At 42.9% G+C, this 14,313-nt stretch overlaps 1 protein-coding gene and 1 long non-coding RNA gene across 2 annotated transcripts in view; one reads left to right on the top strand and one right to left on the bottom strand.

Moving 5' to 3' along the window:
- Window positions 1-5,763: 5,763 nt before the first annotated feature.
- Window positions 5,764-14,313, top strand: part of MRTFA (myocardin related transcription factor A) — a 140,791-nt gene continuing 132,241 nt past the window's right edge. The window contains exon 1 of the mRNA XM_037513500.2: window positions 5,764-8,148. Coding sequence (XP_037369397.1) covers window positions 7,974-8,148 — 175 coding nt within the window. The 5' untranslated portion in view covers window positions 5,764-7,973. The remainder of the gene's footprint in view (window positions 8,149-14,313) is intronic.
- Window positions 9,411-14,313, bottom strand: part of LOC119247234 (uncharacterized) — an 89,225-nt gene continuing 84,322 nt past the window's right edge. The window contains exon 4 of the long non-coding RNA XR_008552117.1: window positions 9,411-9,667. This is a non-coding gene — a long non-coding RNA (uncharacterized LOC119247234). The remainder of the gene's footprint in view (window positions 9,668-14,313) is intronic.

Genomic DNA, 14,313 nt, shown 5'->3' on the forward strand with positions numbered 1-14,313 from the left:
TGAGCACCATGTGGGACCCTCACCCGTGAGGCCGGGGATCGAACTGGCGCTGCAGAAGCTGCGGGCAGCTTCACAACCCCTCGCTCAACCGCTGAGCCACCGGGGAGGCCCGATAATCACTTTTTATGCAAAATCCCTTGAACTAAAACTCCCATTTAAGAGCTTTTCACTTTTTTAGGTGCAGTCCAGGTTAATGCCCTAAAATATCAAAGGCAAAGATGTTGTTTTTCAGACTTTTATATATTAGTGAATGATTTCACATTATCATGTTGATGTTTCCTTTCTGTTCAGTGTTTTATTTTTGCTGCTTTTGTGTGACATCTGCCATGAATCTTTGTATACATTGAACCAAACATTTAATAATTTTCATAAATTAGTCTCTCTGCAGCATGATTTACTTAACCCCCCCCACTTTGACTTTTCCTGAAAGCTGCTTGAAGGTGATCCTGGCAAAAACAATATGTATGAAAACTAGGCATGATCTGAATAGTTTGGACAAGCTATTCAAGGCATTTATTTTCAACATGTTTAATAACCTGCTAGGTACCTAAATAAAACTGAGTTAATTATAGTATAACCTTTTGTTCTATTTGGAGAGTGCTAAGGGTTTTTTGAATATCTTCCAAAATTCACCTTCAAGTGAGTATATTAGAAAGCTCTTTCTAGTAGGCCTCCCTGGTGGTGAAGGGGTTAAAGTCTCAGTGCCATCAAGCTGTTGCTAGCCACTGAGGCCTGAGTTTGATCCCTGGCCAGAGAGGTGACCCACATGGTGCAGCAGACCTTTCCTGTCTTGCTCGCTGCTCCCCTCAGCAGTGTATTTCAGGTGATCTGCCTGTTCTGCTCCCCACTCTGTCTCTGGTGAATCTTCTCACCCCCTGCACCTCTGGCCTACACCCCAGTTCTTCTGTGCATAAATAAATAAAAATAAACTTAACAAAAGTAATTAGGTGAGCTAGCCCAAATAATAATAATAATAATAAAAAAATAGAAAGCAAGCTCTTTCTAGATCTGGGAGCTTCAAAATTTTACCTGCATGACCTTCTCTACTTTTTCTGGCTACTTCTTTGTTTTGTTTTTAAAAATAGAGGATTTACCTACTGTTTGGTGATAGTTTGAAGAGTTTTGGAGTTGAATGCACTTGTGTTCAGTCCTGGTTGTACAGCTCATTGCTTCAAGGGAATTAATCTTTCTAGATCTGTACTTCCTCATAGGATCATTGTGAAGGTAAAATAAAGCCACATGTAAAGCATTTAGCGTGTAATAGGCATTTAGTGCATGCTGATTTTTATATTTTTATATTTTTTCTTCTGACACTTATAGTCAAATAATTATGTAGTTTTCATTCTAATAAGCTTCATGAAGCCAGGGACAGTGTCTGTTTCTTCCACTGCTTTATCCCCAGCATCTAGCATAGCACTTGGCATGGCCTATAGTAGATGCTCACTCAGTACTTGTTGAAAGAATGAAATTGACCCATCCCTTCTCCTTCCTTGCTCTGTCCTTGTTTTTTTTTTTTTTTAATATTTATTTTTATTTATGCATACAAGAGCTGGGGTGTAGGCCAGAGGTGTGGGGATGAGAGGATTCACCAGAGATGGAGTGGGGAGCACAACAGGCAGACTGACTGACATATACTGCTGAGGGGAGCAGTGGGCAAGACAAGAGAGGTCTGATATGCCATGTGGGTCAGCTCCCTGGCCGGGGATTGAACTCATGCTGCAGTGGTGCGGATAGCTTCAAAGTGCTGTGACTTAACCCCTTGTGCCACCAGGGAGGCCCTAAAAACTTGTTTTTCAAAAGACACTCTAATAGATGAAAAGGTGAGCCACAGACTAGGAGGAAATAATTCTCTCCCCCCCCAATTTTTAAAGTAAACCTGAGGCCTTAACTCCTTTGCAGAACGACTTCTTGTATTTGATAATTACAAATGAATCATTCAACCCTAAAATTGTTTTCAGATTCTCTTCTGTAGTGAGATTCTCTTCTTGTAGTGATCTCTTATAATTTGTTTATGCTTCACATTTCTTTTTTAAAAAATCAAGACCTTTTTTATTTATTTTTTGAGGTAACATTGGTTTACAGCACAGTACGTGTTTCATCTGCTCAGATGGACATCACCTCACCCCACCCCCCCACCAGCACCCGTTCACCTTTGTGTTCCGTTGGACCCTCTTCGTGTTGTCTCCATCCCTGCCTTCTTCTTCTAGTGGCCTCAGTGCTGCAGTCATATTTTCAGATTTTGTTTTGGTTTAGTTTTGCCAGTTCCTTTGTTTTGTATCTTTATATTCCACATATGAATGAAGTCTTCTGGTATTTGTCTGCCTTCCTCTGATTTATTTCACATAGTTTAATCCCTTCTAATTCCATCCACTTTGTCATAAATGGCAAGAATTCATCTTTTTAATTTTTTTTTTTTTTTTTTGCTGAATAGTACTTCCTCATGTATATATATTCCCTCTTCTTAATTCACTCATTATACTTGGGCACTTAAGTTGTTTCCATAATTTGGCTATTGTAGCTGTAGCAACGAACACAGGAATGTATATATCCTTTCAAATTGTGTTTTTGCATTCTTTGGATAAAAGACAAGGAGTGGGAATTGCTGGATCATATGGCATATCTACTATACATATTTTGAGAAACCTCTGTACTGTTTTCTACAGGGCCTGGCCCAGTCTACATTCCCACCAGCATTGAATGAGAATTCCTTTTTCTCCATACCCTGGCCAACATTTGTAAAGTTTCTGGTTTTTTTTTTTTTAAATTAAATTTTTTAAAATTGATGCATACAAGAGCTGGGGTGTAGACCAGAGGTGCGGGATGGGGTGCGTGCGAGAGGATTCACCAGAGACAGTGGGGAGCAGAACAGGCAGATCTGCTGAAATACACTGCTTGAGGGGAGCAGAGGGCGAGGCAGGAAAGGTCTGCTGCACCCTGTGGGTAGCTCTCTGGCTGGCTGGGATCAAACTCGTGCTGCAGTGGCTGCAGATAGCTTCATAGTACTGAGACTTAACCCCTTGTGCCACCAGGGAGGCCCCAAGTTTCTGTTTTTATTGATTTGGGCTGTTTTCACAAAAATGAGGTGGTATTTCATTTGTTTTTTTTTGTGTGTGTGTGTGTTTTTTTTTTAGATTTATTTATTTATTTATATAAGCACTGGGTACTGTCAGAAGCGTGGGAGGGTGAGAGAATTCACCAGAACGGGGAGCAGAGCAGGCAGAAGGACTGAAGTACACTGCTGAGGGGAGCAGTGGGCGGCAGGAGAGGTCTGTGCACCATGTGGGACACTCCTCCGGAGGCCGGGGAGCAGCCAGGAATCAAACCAGCGCTGCAGAGGCTGCGGGCAGCTTCACAACCCAGCACTCAACCGCTGCACCACCGAGGAGGCCCTTCATTTGGTTTTGATTTGCATTTCCCTGATGATAAATGATGTCAAACAGTTTTTCCTGTGCCTGTTGACTTTTTGTATGCTGTCTTTGGAGAAGTGTCTGTTTAGCTCCTCTGATGATACTTTGATTGGATTCTTTGTTCTCTTTTTATTGAGCTGTATGAGTTCTTTATTAATCTTGGGTATCAGCTTCTTGTCTGATGTATGGTGTGCAGCTATTTTCTCTCGTTCAGGTGTGTTTTTGTTTTCAGGATGGTTTCTTTCACCGTGCAGAAGCTCTTTAGTTTGATGTGGCCCCATTTGTTTATTTTTGCTTTTATTTACCTTCTATTGAAATCAGATCCCTAAAGCCATCACTGAAGCCAATGTTTTGGAGTGTTTCACCTGTTTTCTTCTATGTACTTAATGGATTCTGGTCTTCATGCAAGTCTTTATTCCATTTCAGGTTAATTTTGGTGTGTATGTGAGAGTGGTCTAGTTTCATTTTTCTGCATGTGGCTGACCAGTTTTCCCAGCACCATTTATTGAGGTGACTTTCCTTTTCTCACTGTCTACTCTTCATTCTTTTGTTGTAGATTAACTGTCCATGTGAATGGCTTTTGTACTGGGCTCTCAGCTCTATTCCATTGGTCAGTGTGTCTGTTTTTATTCCAGTACCATACTGTTTTAGTTACTGTGACTTCATTGAGACCTTTTCTTTCTATTAATGTCATAGTTCATCATGGGATGGGAGGTGCAGGGGCTTTTGGGCAGTAGTAGCTGCATCTAATTCATACTGTTTTCTCTCAGTGCAACCAACATAAGATCTTTACAAAATTGGTTTCGTAGATAAAATGAAGCATGATGGTACATTCCAGGTGAAGCTGAACAGCATGTTGTACATAGTCCATAATGGATAAAAGTGCAACACTTCAGATAACGGTGAACCTAGATCACTTCTCCTCCTTTTCTTGGCACATTCATTCCCTTGAAAAGGAAGTCAGGGAGATTAAATACTCCTTCTATCTGATAACAGCCCAGAAACAAGAGGTGGCATTTACCACAGCAGCAATCCAAGTCCAGTAAGAGAGCTTAATGAACTGCCTTTACCTGTCCAGAAGTCAGTTTGTCTCTGTGCTGAGACATCAGAGAAAAAACTAACTAGGAGAAACTGAACAGGAATATGGGAATGAGGAAAAAAGAAGTGGGCATTGGAACTGTGTATCATCTTGACAATTTATTTTAATTTGGAAAGATCTGTTATCCTCGTAAACAGCTTTCTCTGATGAGAGCTGTTTCAGCTCATGTCCTAGCTAGAATCAGCAGCATACTAAAGGAGAGGACACAAGCTTATCTGCCTTTCAAAATATACTGTTTCAAATACCGAACTTTGATGGGTTCAGAATCTGGTTTAGTCATTTTCACTAAGATTAGATTAAATTTATTTTCATTTTGCTTTCCTACTGACAGTGCATGAGGGTTCCCATTTCTCCACGGGCTTACCAATGCTTATTTTTCACATTTTTGTTGTTTTCATATATGGTTGGTAGTGAATATTGTCAAAACTTGTTCTGTTCCATTTTTTAAAAAGTACTGTTCTGCACCCCCCCTACCCACACACGCTTATCAGTCATACTTGAAGTTCTTTTGTTACCATAAACTGCATAAGGGCAGGGACCTTGTCCATCTTCATCACTAGTATTCCTGGGACAGTACCTGACACGTTATACTTGGTGAGCGAGTATTTGATGAATGAATGGAAACTGGAGAGGCATAGTGTAGTGTTTGAAACAAAGGATTTTGACATCAGACAGATTTGGGTTTGAATCCCATTTTCGTCATTTACAAAATGGGTTGATAATGCCTCCCTGGTAGGATTGTGGTAAGATTAAATGACATCACATATATAAAACCCTGTTCCAGTGCAACACCTGGTACATTGTAATAAAGCCCAGTTAATATTATCTGAGAGAGGTCAGCTGGCCAACATGGCATTGGTAGACTTGGCCTTTAAAAATTGTTGTCACGGGCCTCCCTGGTGGCACAGCGTTGGGCGCTGGGTTGCGAAGCTGCCCGCAGCCTCTGCAGCGCCGGTTTGATCCCCGGCTGCTCCCGGGCCACCGGAGGAGGGTCCCACCTGCCTGCTCTGCTCCCCGCTCTGGCTCTGGTGAGTTCTCTCACCCTCCTGTGCTTCTGACTGTACCCAGTGCTTGTATAAATAAATAAATCTTAAAAAAAAAAAATTGTTGTCACGTGGCCTCCCTGGTGGTGCAAGGATTAAGCACAGCACTGTGAAGCTATTTGCAGCCTCTACAGCAGGAGTTCGCTCCCCAGCCAGGAAGCTACCCACATGGCGCAGCAGACCTCTCCTGTCTCGGCTGCTGTTCCCCTCAGCAGTGTGTTTTAGTCAGTCTGCCTGTTCTGTTCCCCACTCTGTCTCTGGTGAATCCTCTCACCACCCCCCCACCTCTGGCCAGTACCCCAGTTCTTGTGTGCATAAATAATCTTTAAAAAAAATTGTTGTCACTAAAGCTGTAGGCAACAAATTGTCTAACATTTATAGTATGAGTTTTTTTCTTTTGTAAAATAAGAGCACATAGATGATTTTTATGTGCCCTTCTGTGATTTTCATTTGATCCTTAGGGTTCAGTCCAGCAGTCATTACTTCACAGTATAACAACTCTAGTTACAGTAGGAAATTGTCAGTTCCAGAGCCTGAATCTCAGAAGCATCTAAATGATAGAATTGATTAAATAATTTTTTTGGAGAAAAGATAATCTCATTCAAAAGTCAACTCATTGACATGGTTAAAGAATAGTTTGCCCTAGTAAGAGGTTTTTAATAGTGATTTAATATGCCAGGTTGTGTATTACCACTTAGTGATCGTGGAAATGGAGGAATGCAGATGGTAATGTAGAGTGCAGTGGTAGTGGTGGGTTTGCTCAGTTGTTTTGAACTCAGTTGCTGGGGAGACTTGCCCTAAAAATACTTGTCTATTTGCTATTTGTTGGAGATTGAAGGAGGAAATACAATAATTCTTAAGAGAAAACTCCTGACTTCAGTAGATGTGGCTAATTGTGTTCCTATTCTTAGCAAATGTGGGACCAGGTATGCAAACTCTGATGAGGTTTGACAGAGCATTTCATAATTTGCCCAACTAAGTGAGATGATGAGACTCCGTCTTGCACAGTTATTTGATTTTTGTACAAATAACTTGAAGCAGAGATTGGGAGTGACTAGATTTTATTGAGCATCTATTTTATGCTAGCCATAGTTAGGTGCTTTCATGTGCGCTCTCTTACTTGACCAGATTTGATGATAAAATAGTTGTTTCACTCGTGTGGGTTGCTCAGTGCTACTATCCTAAATCACTTATAGATATTCCTGGGCATGGTCCTTGTACATGAGTCCCTGTGGTTTTGTCAGGGAGCCACTGCTAGCCCCCAGAAAGTATATGTGGCTTTCAAGAAGGAGCTCCGTTTGGTTTCATTAAAAGCAAATAACCCACATAGCTTTTGTCACCAGAACTTCCTTATCTCTTCAGAAGTGCTTCCTGTAGGCCTGATGTCACCAAGTAGGAATCCTAAACACTTTCCCCATTGAGAAATAGTATAATTGATGATTACATCTCCAAACGAAATGTGTGAGCGCTTATCTGTTAGTACATGGGTCATGTGGAAGAGTTCTGTAATTTAGTCCTTATTTAAACATTTGTTTAATGGAAAGATTTTGGGCCATGGTAGCTGCTTAAAGGTTTCACCTTGAGCTAGTGTCAACTTTTCTGGGTTATGTCCTCATCAGTGAAATGGGGATATATTTTGTAGGGATGTTCAAGATTAAGTGAAATAATGTAGGTAAAACTCATGGGTATTTTATGGGTATTGGTAGTGTCTCTCCTCCTTCCATTCTGCTTTTCAGATAACTGAGTAAAAATTCTCTGAGCATAACTTAGTTTGTTAGTGCCTTTATTAAGATGGCTTAGCCACATGCCCCAGGGATTGACAATGGAATTTATTTTTCTTTCCTGATCAATTACAAATGCTATTAGAAACTTACTCTTGTTCAGACTTTGGAATGAGGAAACTTTTTAAGTGGAATTAAATGGCTTTGCTTAAGGCAGCTTTCTGCAATCTGGCAAATTTGGACAGGAAAATTAGAATGCTTTCATAGTGGAGTTCCCACCTGGAACATAGTTGGCAGTGAGAAGAAAGGTTATGCAATCACATTCCTTATCAGATTTTCAATAAAGCTTATTGTCGCTTGAAATTCTAGAGAAAGTCCCCTACTCCCTTCCTTTCAATCAAGAAGCTGATTATGGAACTGGAGATGAGTAAATGAAAATTAATCCGACTTTGGCAATTGGAGAATGAGAAGAATGCTAACCCCCAGGCATCTTTGCTTGTTTTAGCTTCCCAGAGATTTCCCCAGAGGTCATGACCCATGAATTTTAAGTATTTTTTTTTTTTAAAAGCTGGACGTTGACAGAATGAGGAGGAGGAAAATGGCGCTTGTGGATTGTAGTGCCTACAGCCAAGCAGCAGCCAAGCAGGGCTTTCTGTGCCTATAGCACCCAACCCATTCAAGGGTATGCGGAGACCACCTAGGCATGCAGGCAACAAAGCCACGGAACCTGTGGACAGCCCACTGCTATCAGCTATACTCAGCCTCAGACCACTGCAACCTGTGGGCAGACCACCTCTCCAGTTTCTTATGGACAGCCTCCCACTGGTTGTGCTACTGGATGTGCTCCAGTTGCTCCTCAAGTGGACAGTCAGTGCAAGGTATGGCACTGGTACTTATGCCACCACTGCTATAGTCACTACCCCCAGGCCTCCTATGTAGCTCAGTCTGCCCATGGCATTCAGCCTGCTTACCCAGCCTATGGGCAGCAGCCAGCCACTGCAGCTACAATACCACAGGATGGTAACAAACCCACTGAGAATATCAGTCTCACCCTAGTAACTCCAGTTACCCCCATGTAGCGAGTCACTGTACTACCCTCCTAACCTCAGGCCAGCTCGTCTTCTTCACAGCTGACTAGTTATGGTCAGAGCAGTTATTCTTAGCAGAACACCTATGGGCAGTCTCCCAGGTATGTACAGGAGAGTTGCTGTGGTCAGCAAAGGAGTACCCATTTATTACCCTTCCACCCTCTCACCCCCACATCCTATAGCCAGACTCCAAGTCATTATATCTAATAGAGCAGCAGTTATGGGCAGCAGAGTTAATTCTGACAGGACCATGCCAGTGGTATGGGTGTTTATGAGCAGGACTCTAGACCAGGAGATAACCAGAGCATGAGTGGCCTGATAACCAGGGCAGAGAATGAGAGGGGATTTGATTATGGAGGCATGAGCAGAGATGGGCAGGGAGGAGGATGCTGTGGAATGGGCTAGGAGCGAGCCGGGTGAAGATCCAGATCTTGATCTAGGCCTGTTTTTTATTTTATTTTATTTTATATATTTTTTAAGATTTATTTTTATTTATTTATACAAGCACTGGGTACAGTCAGAAGCACAGGAGGGTGAGAGAATTCACCAGAGCCAGAGTAGAGAGCAGAGCAGGTAGACAGAAGTACACTGCTGAGGGAAGCAGCGGGCGGCAGGAGAGGCCTGCGCGTCATGTGGGACCCTCCTCCGGTGGCCGGGGAGCATCCGGGGATTGAATAGGCCCGTTTTCATAAAGATTTATTTTATTTATGCATACAGGAACTGGGATGTAGGCCAGAGGTACCGGGGGTGAGAGGATTCACCAGAGACAGAGCGGGGAGCAGAACAGGTGGATTGACTGAATACACTGCTGAGGGGAGCAGCGGGCGAGACAGGAGAGGTCTGCTGCGCCATGTGGGTCAGCTCCCTGGCCGGGGATGGAACTCATGCTGCAGAGGCTGATGATAGCTTTATAGTGCGCAAGCTCCCTTGTGCCACCAGGGAGGTCCAAGGCCCATCTTTACATCCTCATGATGTAAACAGGATGATGTAAACAATGCGATTTTATGTGCAAGGATTAAATGACATTGTGACTAGATGATCTGATAGGCTTCTTTAATCAGTGTAGAGTTGTTAAGATGAACAGGAGAATCTGACAACCCATGATCCATATCTGTTTGGACAAGGAAACAGGAAAGCCCAAAGACAGTGCTATACACAGGCTGCCAAAGCTGCTGTGGAGTGGTTTGAAGGGAAAGATTTTCAAGGGAGCAAACTTAGTTTCACATGATCCACTGAATCTCTTTATGGGGTGGTGTGCCACATATATTATTAAAAAATTACTCTTTCAATCCAGAGCAGCAGGAATGATCTGAAAAACACAAATATTGCTTAAATCACTTAGCTGCTTAAATCCATCAACTCCAAAGTTTTCCCATTGCATTGAGAATAAAATCTAAATTTCTTTCCATGATCTGTATTACCTGCATGCTTTATCTATGCTGATCTAACCACCTCCTTGTCCCTTTAGTTGATGCATTATCATCCCGTGCTCTTTACTTAGTTCTTTCAGTTTACCTTATTGCTATGTCTAAAAAGTAGATACTTTTCTGGGCCTCCCTGGTGGCGCAACGGTTGAGCGCTGGGTTGCGAAGCTGCCCGTGGCTTCTGCAGCGCCGATCCCCGGCTGCTCCCCGGCCACCAGAGGAGGGTCCCACATGGCGCGCAGACCTCTCCTGCCGCCCGCTGCTCCCCTCAGCAGTGTACTTCAGTCTGCCTGCTCTGCTCCCTGCTCTGGCTCTGGTGAGTTCTCTTACCCTCCCGCGCTTCTGACTGTACCCAGTGCTTGTATAAATAAATAAAAATAAATCTTTTTTTTTTTCCAAAAAAGTAGATACTTTTCTGCTCAGAAAGTCATCATTTCTTTGTTTCCTTTGCATTTGGGGAAATTTGTAATTTTCTGTCTGAAGGCTTGTTTACTCTTTTTTTGTCTTATGCTTCTAAATTATAAAGGGTTCAGGGTTGAGACTATTTCATCCTTTGTGCCTAGCATATGCTGACATGTAGTAGATTTTTAATAAATATTTGTTGAATGAATGACAATTTGGTGATTTCTCCTTTTAGAGAAATGGATATTTTATAAAAGAACAGGGTATTTTCTTTTAATATACATAACATCTCCCCTCCCCCAACAGTCATTTATTTGATGATCTGTGTACATAAGACAGCAAAGGTTAACATTGATTCCCCCCCCCCTTAAAAAAAGGGTTAAATCTTTGGGTTGACTCTTTCAGAGTGAACTTGGATGGTGCCTGGGAGTCTCTCCTGAGAGGCCGCAGTTGGATGTGCTCTCCCTCTTGTTTGGTTTATGGCACCACTTGCCTGCCTCTTTCATGATAACAGATTCCCTGCTGGATTCCTTGTATCCTTAGCAGTTGGCTTGGTGTCCTGGCACATGGTAGTTGTGCTCAGTAAATATTTGTTCAGTGAGAAACACCTGTTAGAATTGGGGTATATCTTAAGAAATGAGCAGTTTTCATTGTGGAACTCATTGGTCCTAAAATCACTTGGTTCTTTCTTTTTACCACATCATAAGTTAAAAAAATCCTTTTCATGGAAAATTTCAAACACATATAAAATAACAAAATGAGCCACTGACCTAGACCTTCAGCAGTTATGAACACATGACTAATCTTGTCTGTTAACCTTGATCCTCCTTTCTTCCCCAGTATTTTAAATCAAATCCCAGACATTATATCATTTCATTTGTAAATACTTCAGAGAGGTATAATCAATTTAAGAACTAGTGAACTCTTGGAAAAACCTGATACAAAAATTCCATTTGTCTCCTTGAATCTAATTGTAGATGCCAGCTGGTGAATTTCCATGTGCTTAACCACGCCCAAAGCCTGACTCACTATTGAAAGCATATACTCCATTGTAATTGCTGAGATAACAGCATTTTGCTAGAATGTTATGGTAGTTAAGTATGTATGTTTTTGTTGGCTAGAGAAGGGTTACCAATAAGTGAAAATTCCTATCAGAGATGAGTTTTTTTTCTTTTGGAGATGATTAAAGACAGATGACACTTTTTGACATTGTGCATTACAGACTTTTAAACTTTCATCTGGAAAATGAAAATGAAATATAGTTTGTGGTTTAATAGAGTAAATTCCTGTAGTTCCTTGTGGGTGAATTCCTCAGAGTCACAATTAGCAGTAAAATGAAAAGGTTGCCAGAAAACTTAGAGCTAGAAAGACTCCTAAGCCTTGTGAGGTAGAAGGTTTAGAACTTGGGCCAGAGGAAGAGTCATGTGACATTGGAAGTGATTATGGTTCGTTTTATTCCACAAGTTAAAGTTGTAACCTAGACCTCTGTAAATAGCCTAGGTTAAAAATTTCCCTTTGAAGAGAAGAAAAGGCACTATTGTTTGCTTCCAGCAAATAAAGTGATGGAGTACTATCTTGTAAAGTTTGGAGATTGGACAGAGTGGTTGTTCAGAACAATGTTTTCTTATGATTCTAGTTTTTTTGTGCATAAGAAATGAATAGGGGGGCCTCCCCGGTGGTGCAGCGGTTGAGCGCTGGGCTGCGAAGCTGCCCGCAGCCTCTGCAGCGCCGGTTCGATCCCCGGCTGCTCCCCGGCCACTGGAGGAGGGTCCCACATGGCACGCAGACCTCTCCTGCCGCCCGCTGCTCCCCTCAGCAGTGTGCTTCGGTCCTTCTGCCTGCTCTGCTCCCTGCTCTGGCTCTGGTGAATTCTCTCACCCTCCCATGCTTCTGACTGTACCCAGTGCATGTATAAGCAAAACAAACAAACAAACAAATAAATAAATAAAACATGCCTCTATTTAAAAAAAAAAAATTAAAAAAAAAAAGAAATGAATAGGGGGTGGAATGATCATAAGTACCTTTTTTCTCCCAGTTGCTATTTTTTAACTTTATTTATTTATTTATTTATTTATTTATTTTAATAGAGGCATGTTTTATTTATTTATTTATTTGTTTGTTTGTTTATACATGCACTGGGTACAGTCAGAAGCGCGGGAGGGTGAGAGAATTCACCAGAGCCAGAGCGGGGAGCAGAGCAGGCAGAAGGACCGAAGTACACTGCTGAGGGGAGCAGCGGGCGGCAGGAGAGGTCTGCGCGCCATGTGGGACCCTCCTCCGGTGGCTGGGGAGCAACCGGGGATCGAACCGGTGCCGCAGAGGCTGCGGGCAGCTTCGCAACCCAGCGCTCAACCGCTGCACCACCGGGGAGGCCCCCAGTTGCTATTTTTTTAAAATTGAAATAACATTGCATTGTAGCATTATGTATATTGCAGGCGTGTATCATTAGAAATCACCATGCTTGTATGCTACGTTAACTTTATCGCTGAAGTCCAGTTCTGCCCCTCCCCATGCAGTAGTTCCCTTATACTGCATTCACCGATCTCCTTTCCTTCCGTAGCAGCTAATTGGTTTTCTAGGCTAAAAGTTCATTTCGTTTTGTTTCTTTGTGTGTTTTTCTCTGTATATATGAGTGATCATAACCAACTTTAACTCTTTAATCAGCCACATAAGTGAACAAAACCCTGATTCTAAGAGGCTGCAAGCGGTTGTGCGCTGGGTTCCGAAGCTGCCCGCAGCCTCTGCAGCGCCAGTTCGATCCCCGGCTGCTCCCCGGCCACCGGAAGAGGGTCCCACGTGGCGCGCAGACCTCTCCTGCCGCCCGCTGCTCCCCTCAGCAGTGTACTTTGGTCCTTCTGCCTGCTCTGCTCCCCGCTCTGGCTCTGGTGAATTCTCTCACCCTCCCGCGCTTCTGACTGTGCCCAGTGCTTGTATAAATAAATAAATAAATATTAAAGAAAAAAAAAAAGAGAAAAAAAAAAAAAGAGGCTGCAAGTTCAGCCCTGTGAGCGCGAGCATTGCATGAGTCTTCTACATGTAAGATCTGAAGGAGATGATGGATGTGGTGACCCCATGTCACTTTATTTTTAAAAGATTGATTTATTTATTCATACAAGAGCTGGGGTGCAGGCCAGAGATGCGGGGGGTGAGAGGATTCACCAGAGACAGAGTGGGGAGCAGAACAGGCAGATCTACTGAAATACACTGCTGAGGGGGAGCAGTGGGGAGACAGGGGAGGTCTGCTGCACCATGTGGGTCATCTCCCCGGCTGGGGATTAAACTCCTGCTGCAGAGGGTGTGGATAGCTTCATAGTGTTGCGTCTTAACCCCTTGTGCCAGCATGGAGGCCCCCCTATGTCGCTTTTTTTTTTTTTTTTTTTTAAGATTTATTTATTTATTTATACAAGCACTGGGTACAGTCAGAAGCACGGGAGGGTGAGAGAATTCACCAGAGCCAGAGCGGGGAGCAGAGCAGGCAGAAGGACCGAAGTACACTGCTGAGGGGAGCAGCGGGCGGCAGGAGAGGTCTGCGCGCCATGTGGGACCCTCCTCTGGTGGCCGGGGATCGAACCGGCGCCGCAGAGGCTTCGGGCAGCTTCGCAACCCAGCGCTCAACCGCTGCGCCACCGGGGAGGCCCCCCCCTATGTTGCTTTAATCTGAAAACTCACTCTTTTAATCCTATCTTGTAGTTAATTGTATTTAGCACACACTGCCTTGAATAGGGATTTTGTCATCTGTATATCCTTATCATCTAGCACCTGATCGCTTGGAAAATACTTGTTGCCATATCTTGATCCTTTTCCAATCCTGAAATGTTGTGATTTTGCAAAGTGGCCTTGACCCATAATGTGGGAATAATGCTAGTCCTGCTCTCTGTTGTTCTTCATGGATGTTTCTTTCCAGACTCTTGGCCATTCTCTTCTTTTGGGACTTTCCAGGGAACAGAAGAAGAGAATAATTTGTGTTTAGTGCAAGAAGAGCATGTCAGACTGTGGACAGTCATATTAAGGTCATTAGAATTCTCCAGTTGCTGTTAGGATGAGGAATTTAAGTTGATAGCAGATGCCAGGTGTGCTCATTCTGATTTATTCTTCATTTACTGTGGTTTGACCTTCAAACATGTGACTA

Source organism: Talpa occidentalis, unplaced genomic scaffold (assembly GCF_014898055.3).
Source record: "Talpa occidentalis isolate TD23 unplaced genomic scaffold, MPIMG_talOcc4v2.1 talOcc4.16, whole genome shotgun sequence".
Taxonomy (NCBI): Eukaryota; Metazoa; Chordata; class Mammalia; order Eulipotyphla; family Talpidae; genus Talpa; species Talpa occidentalis.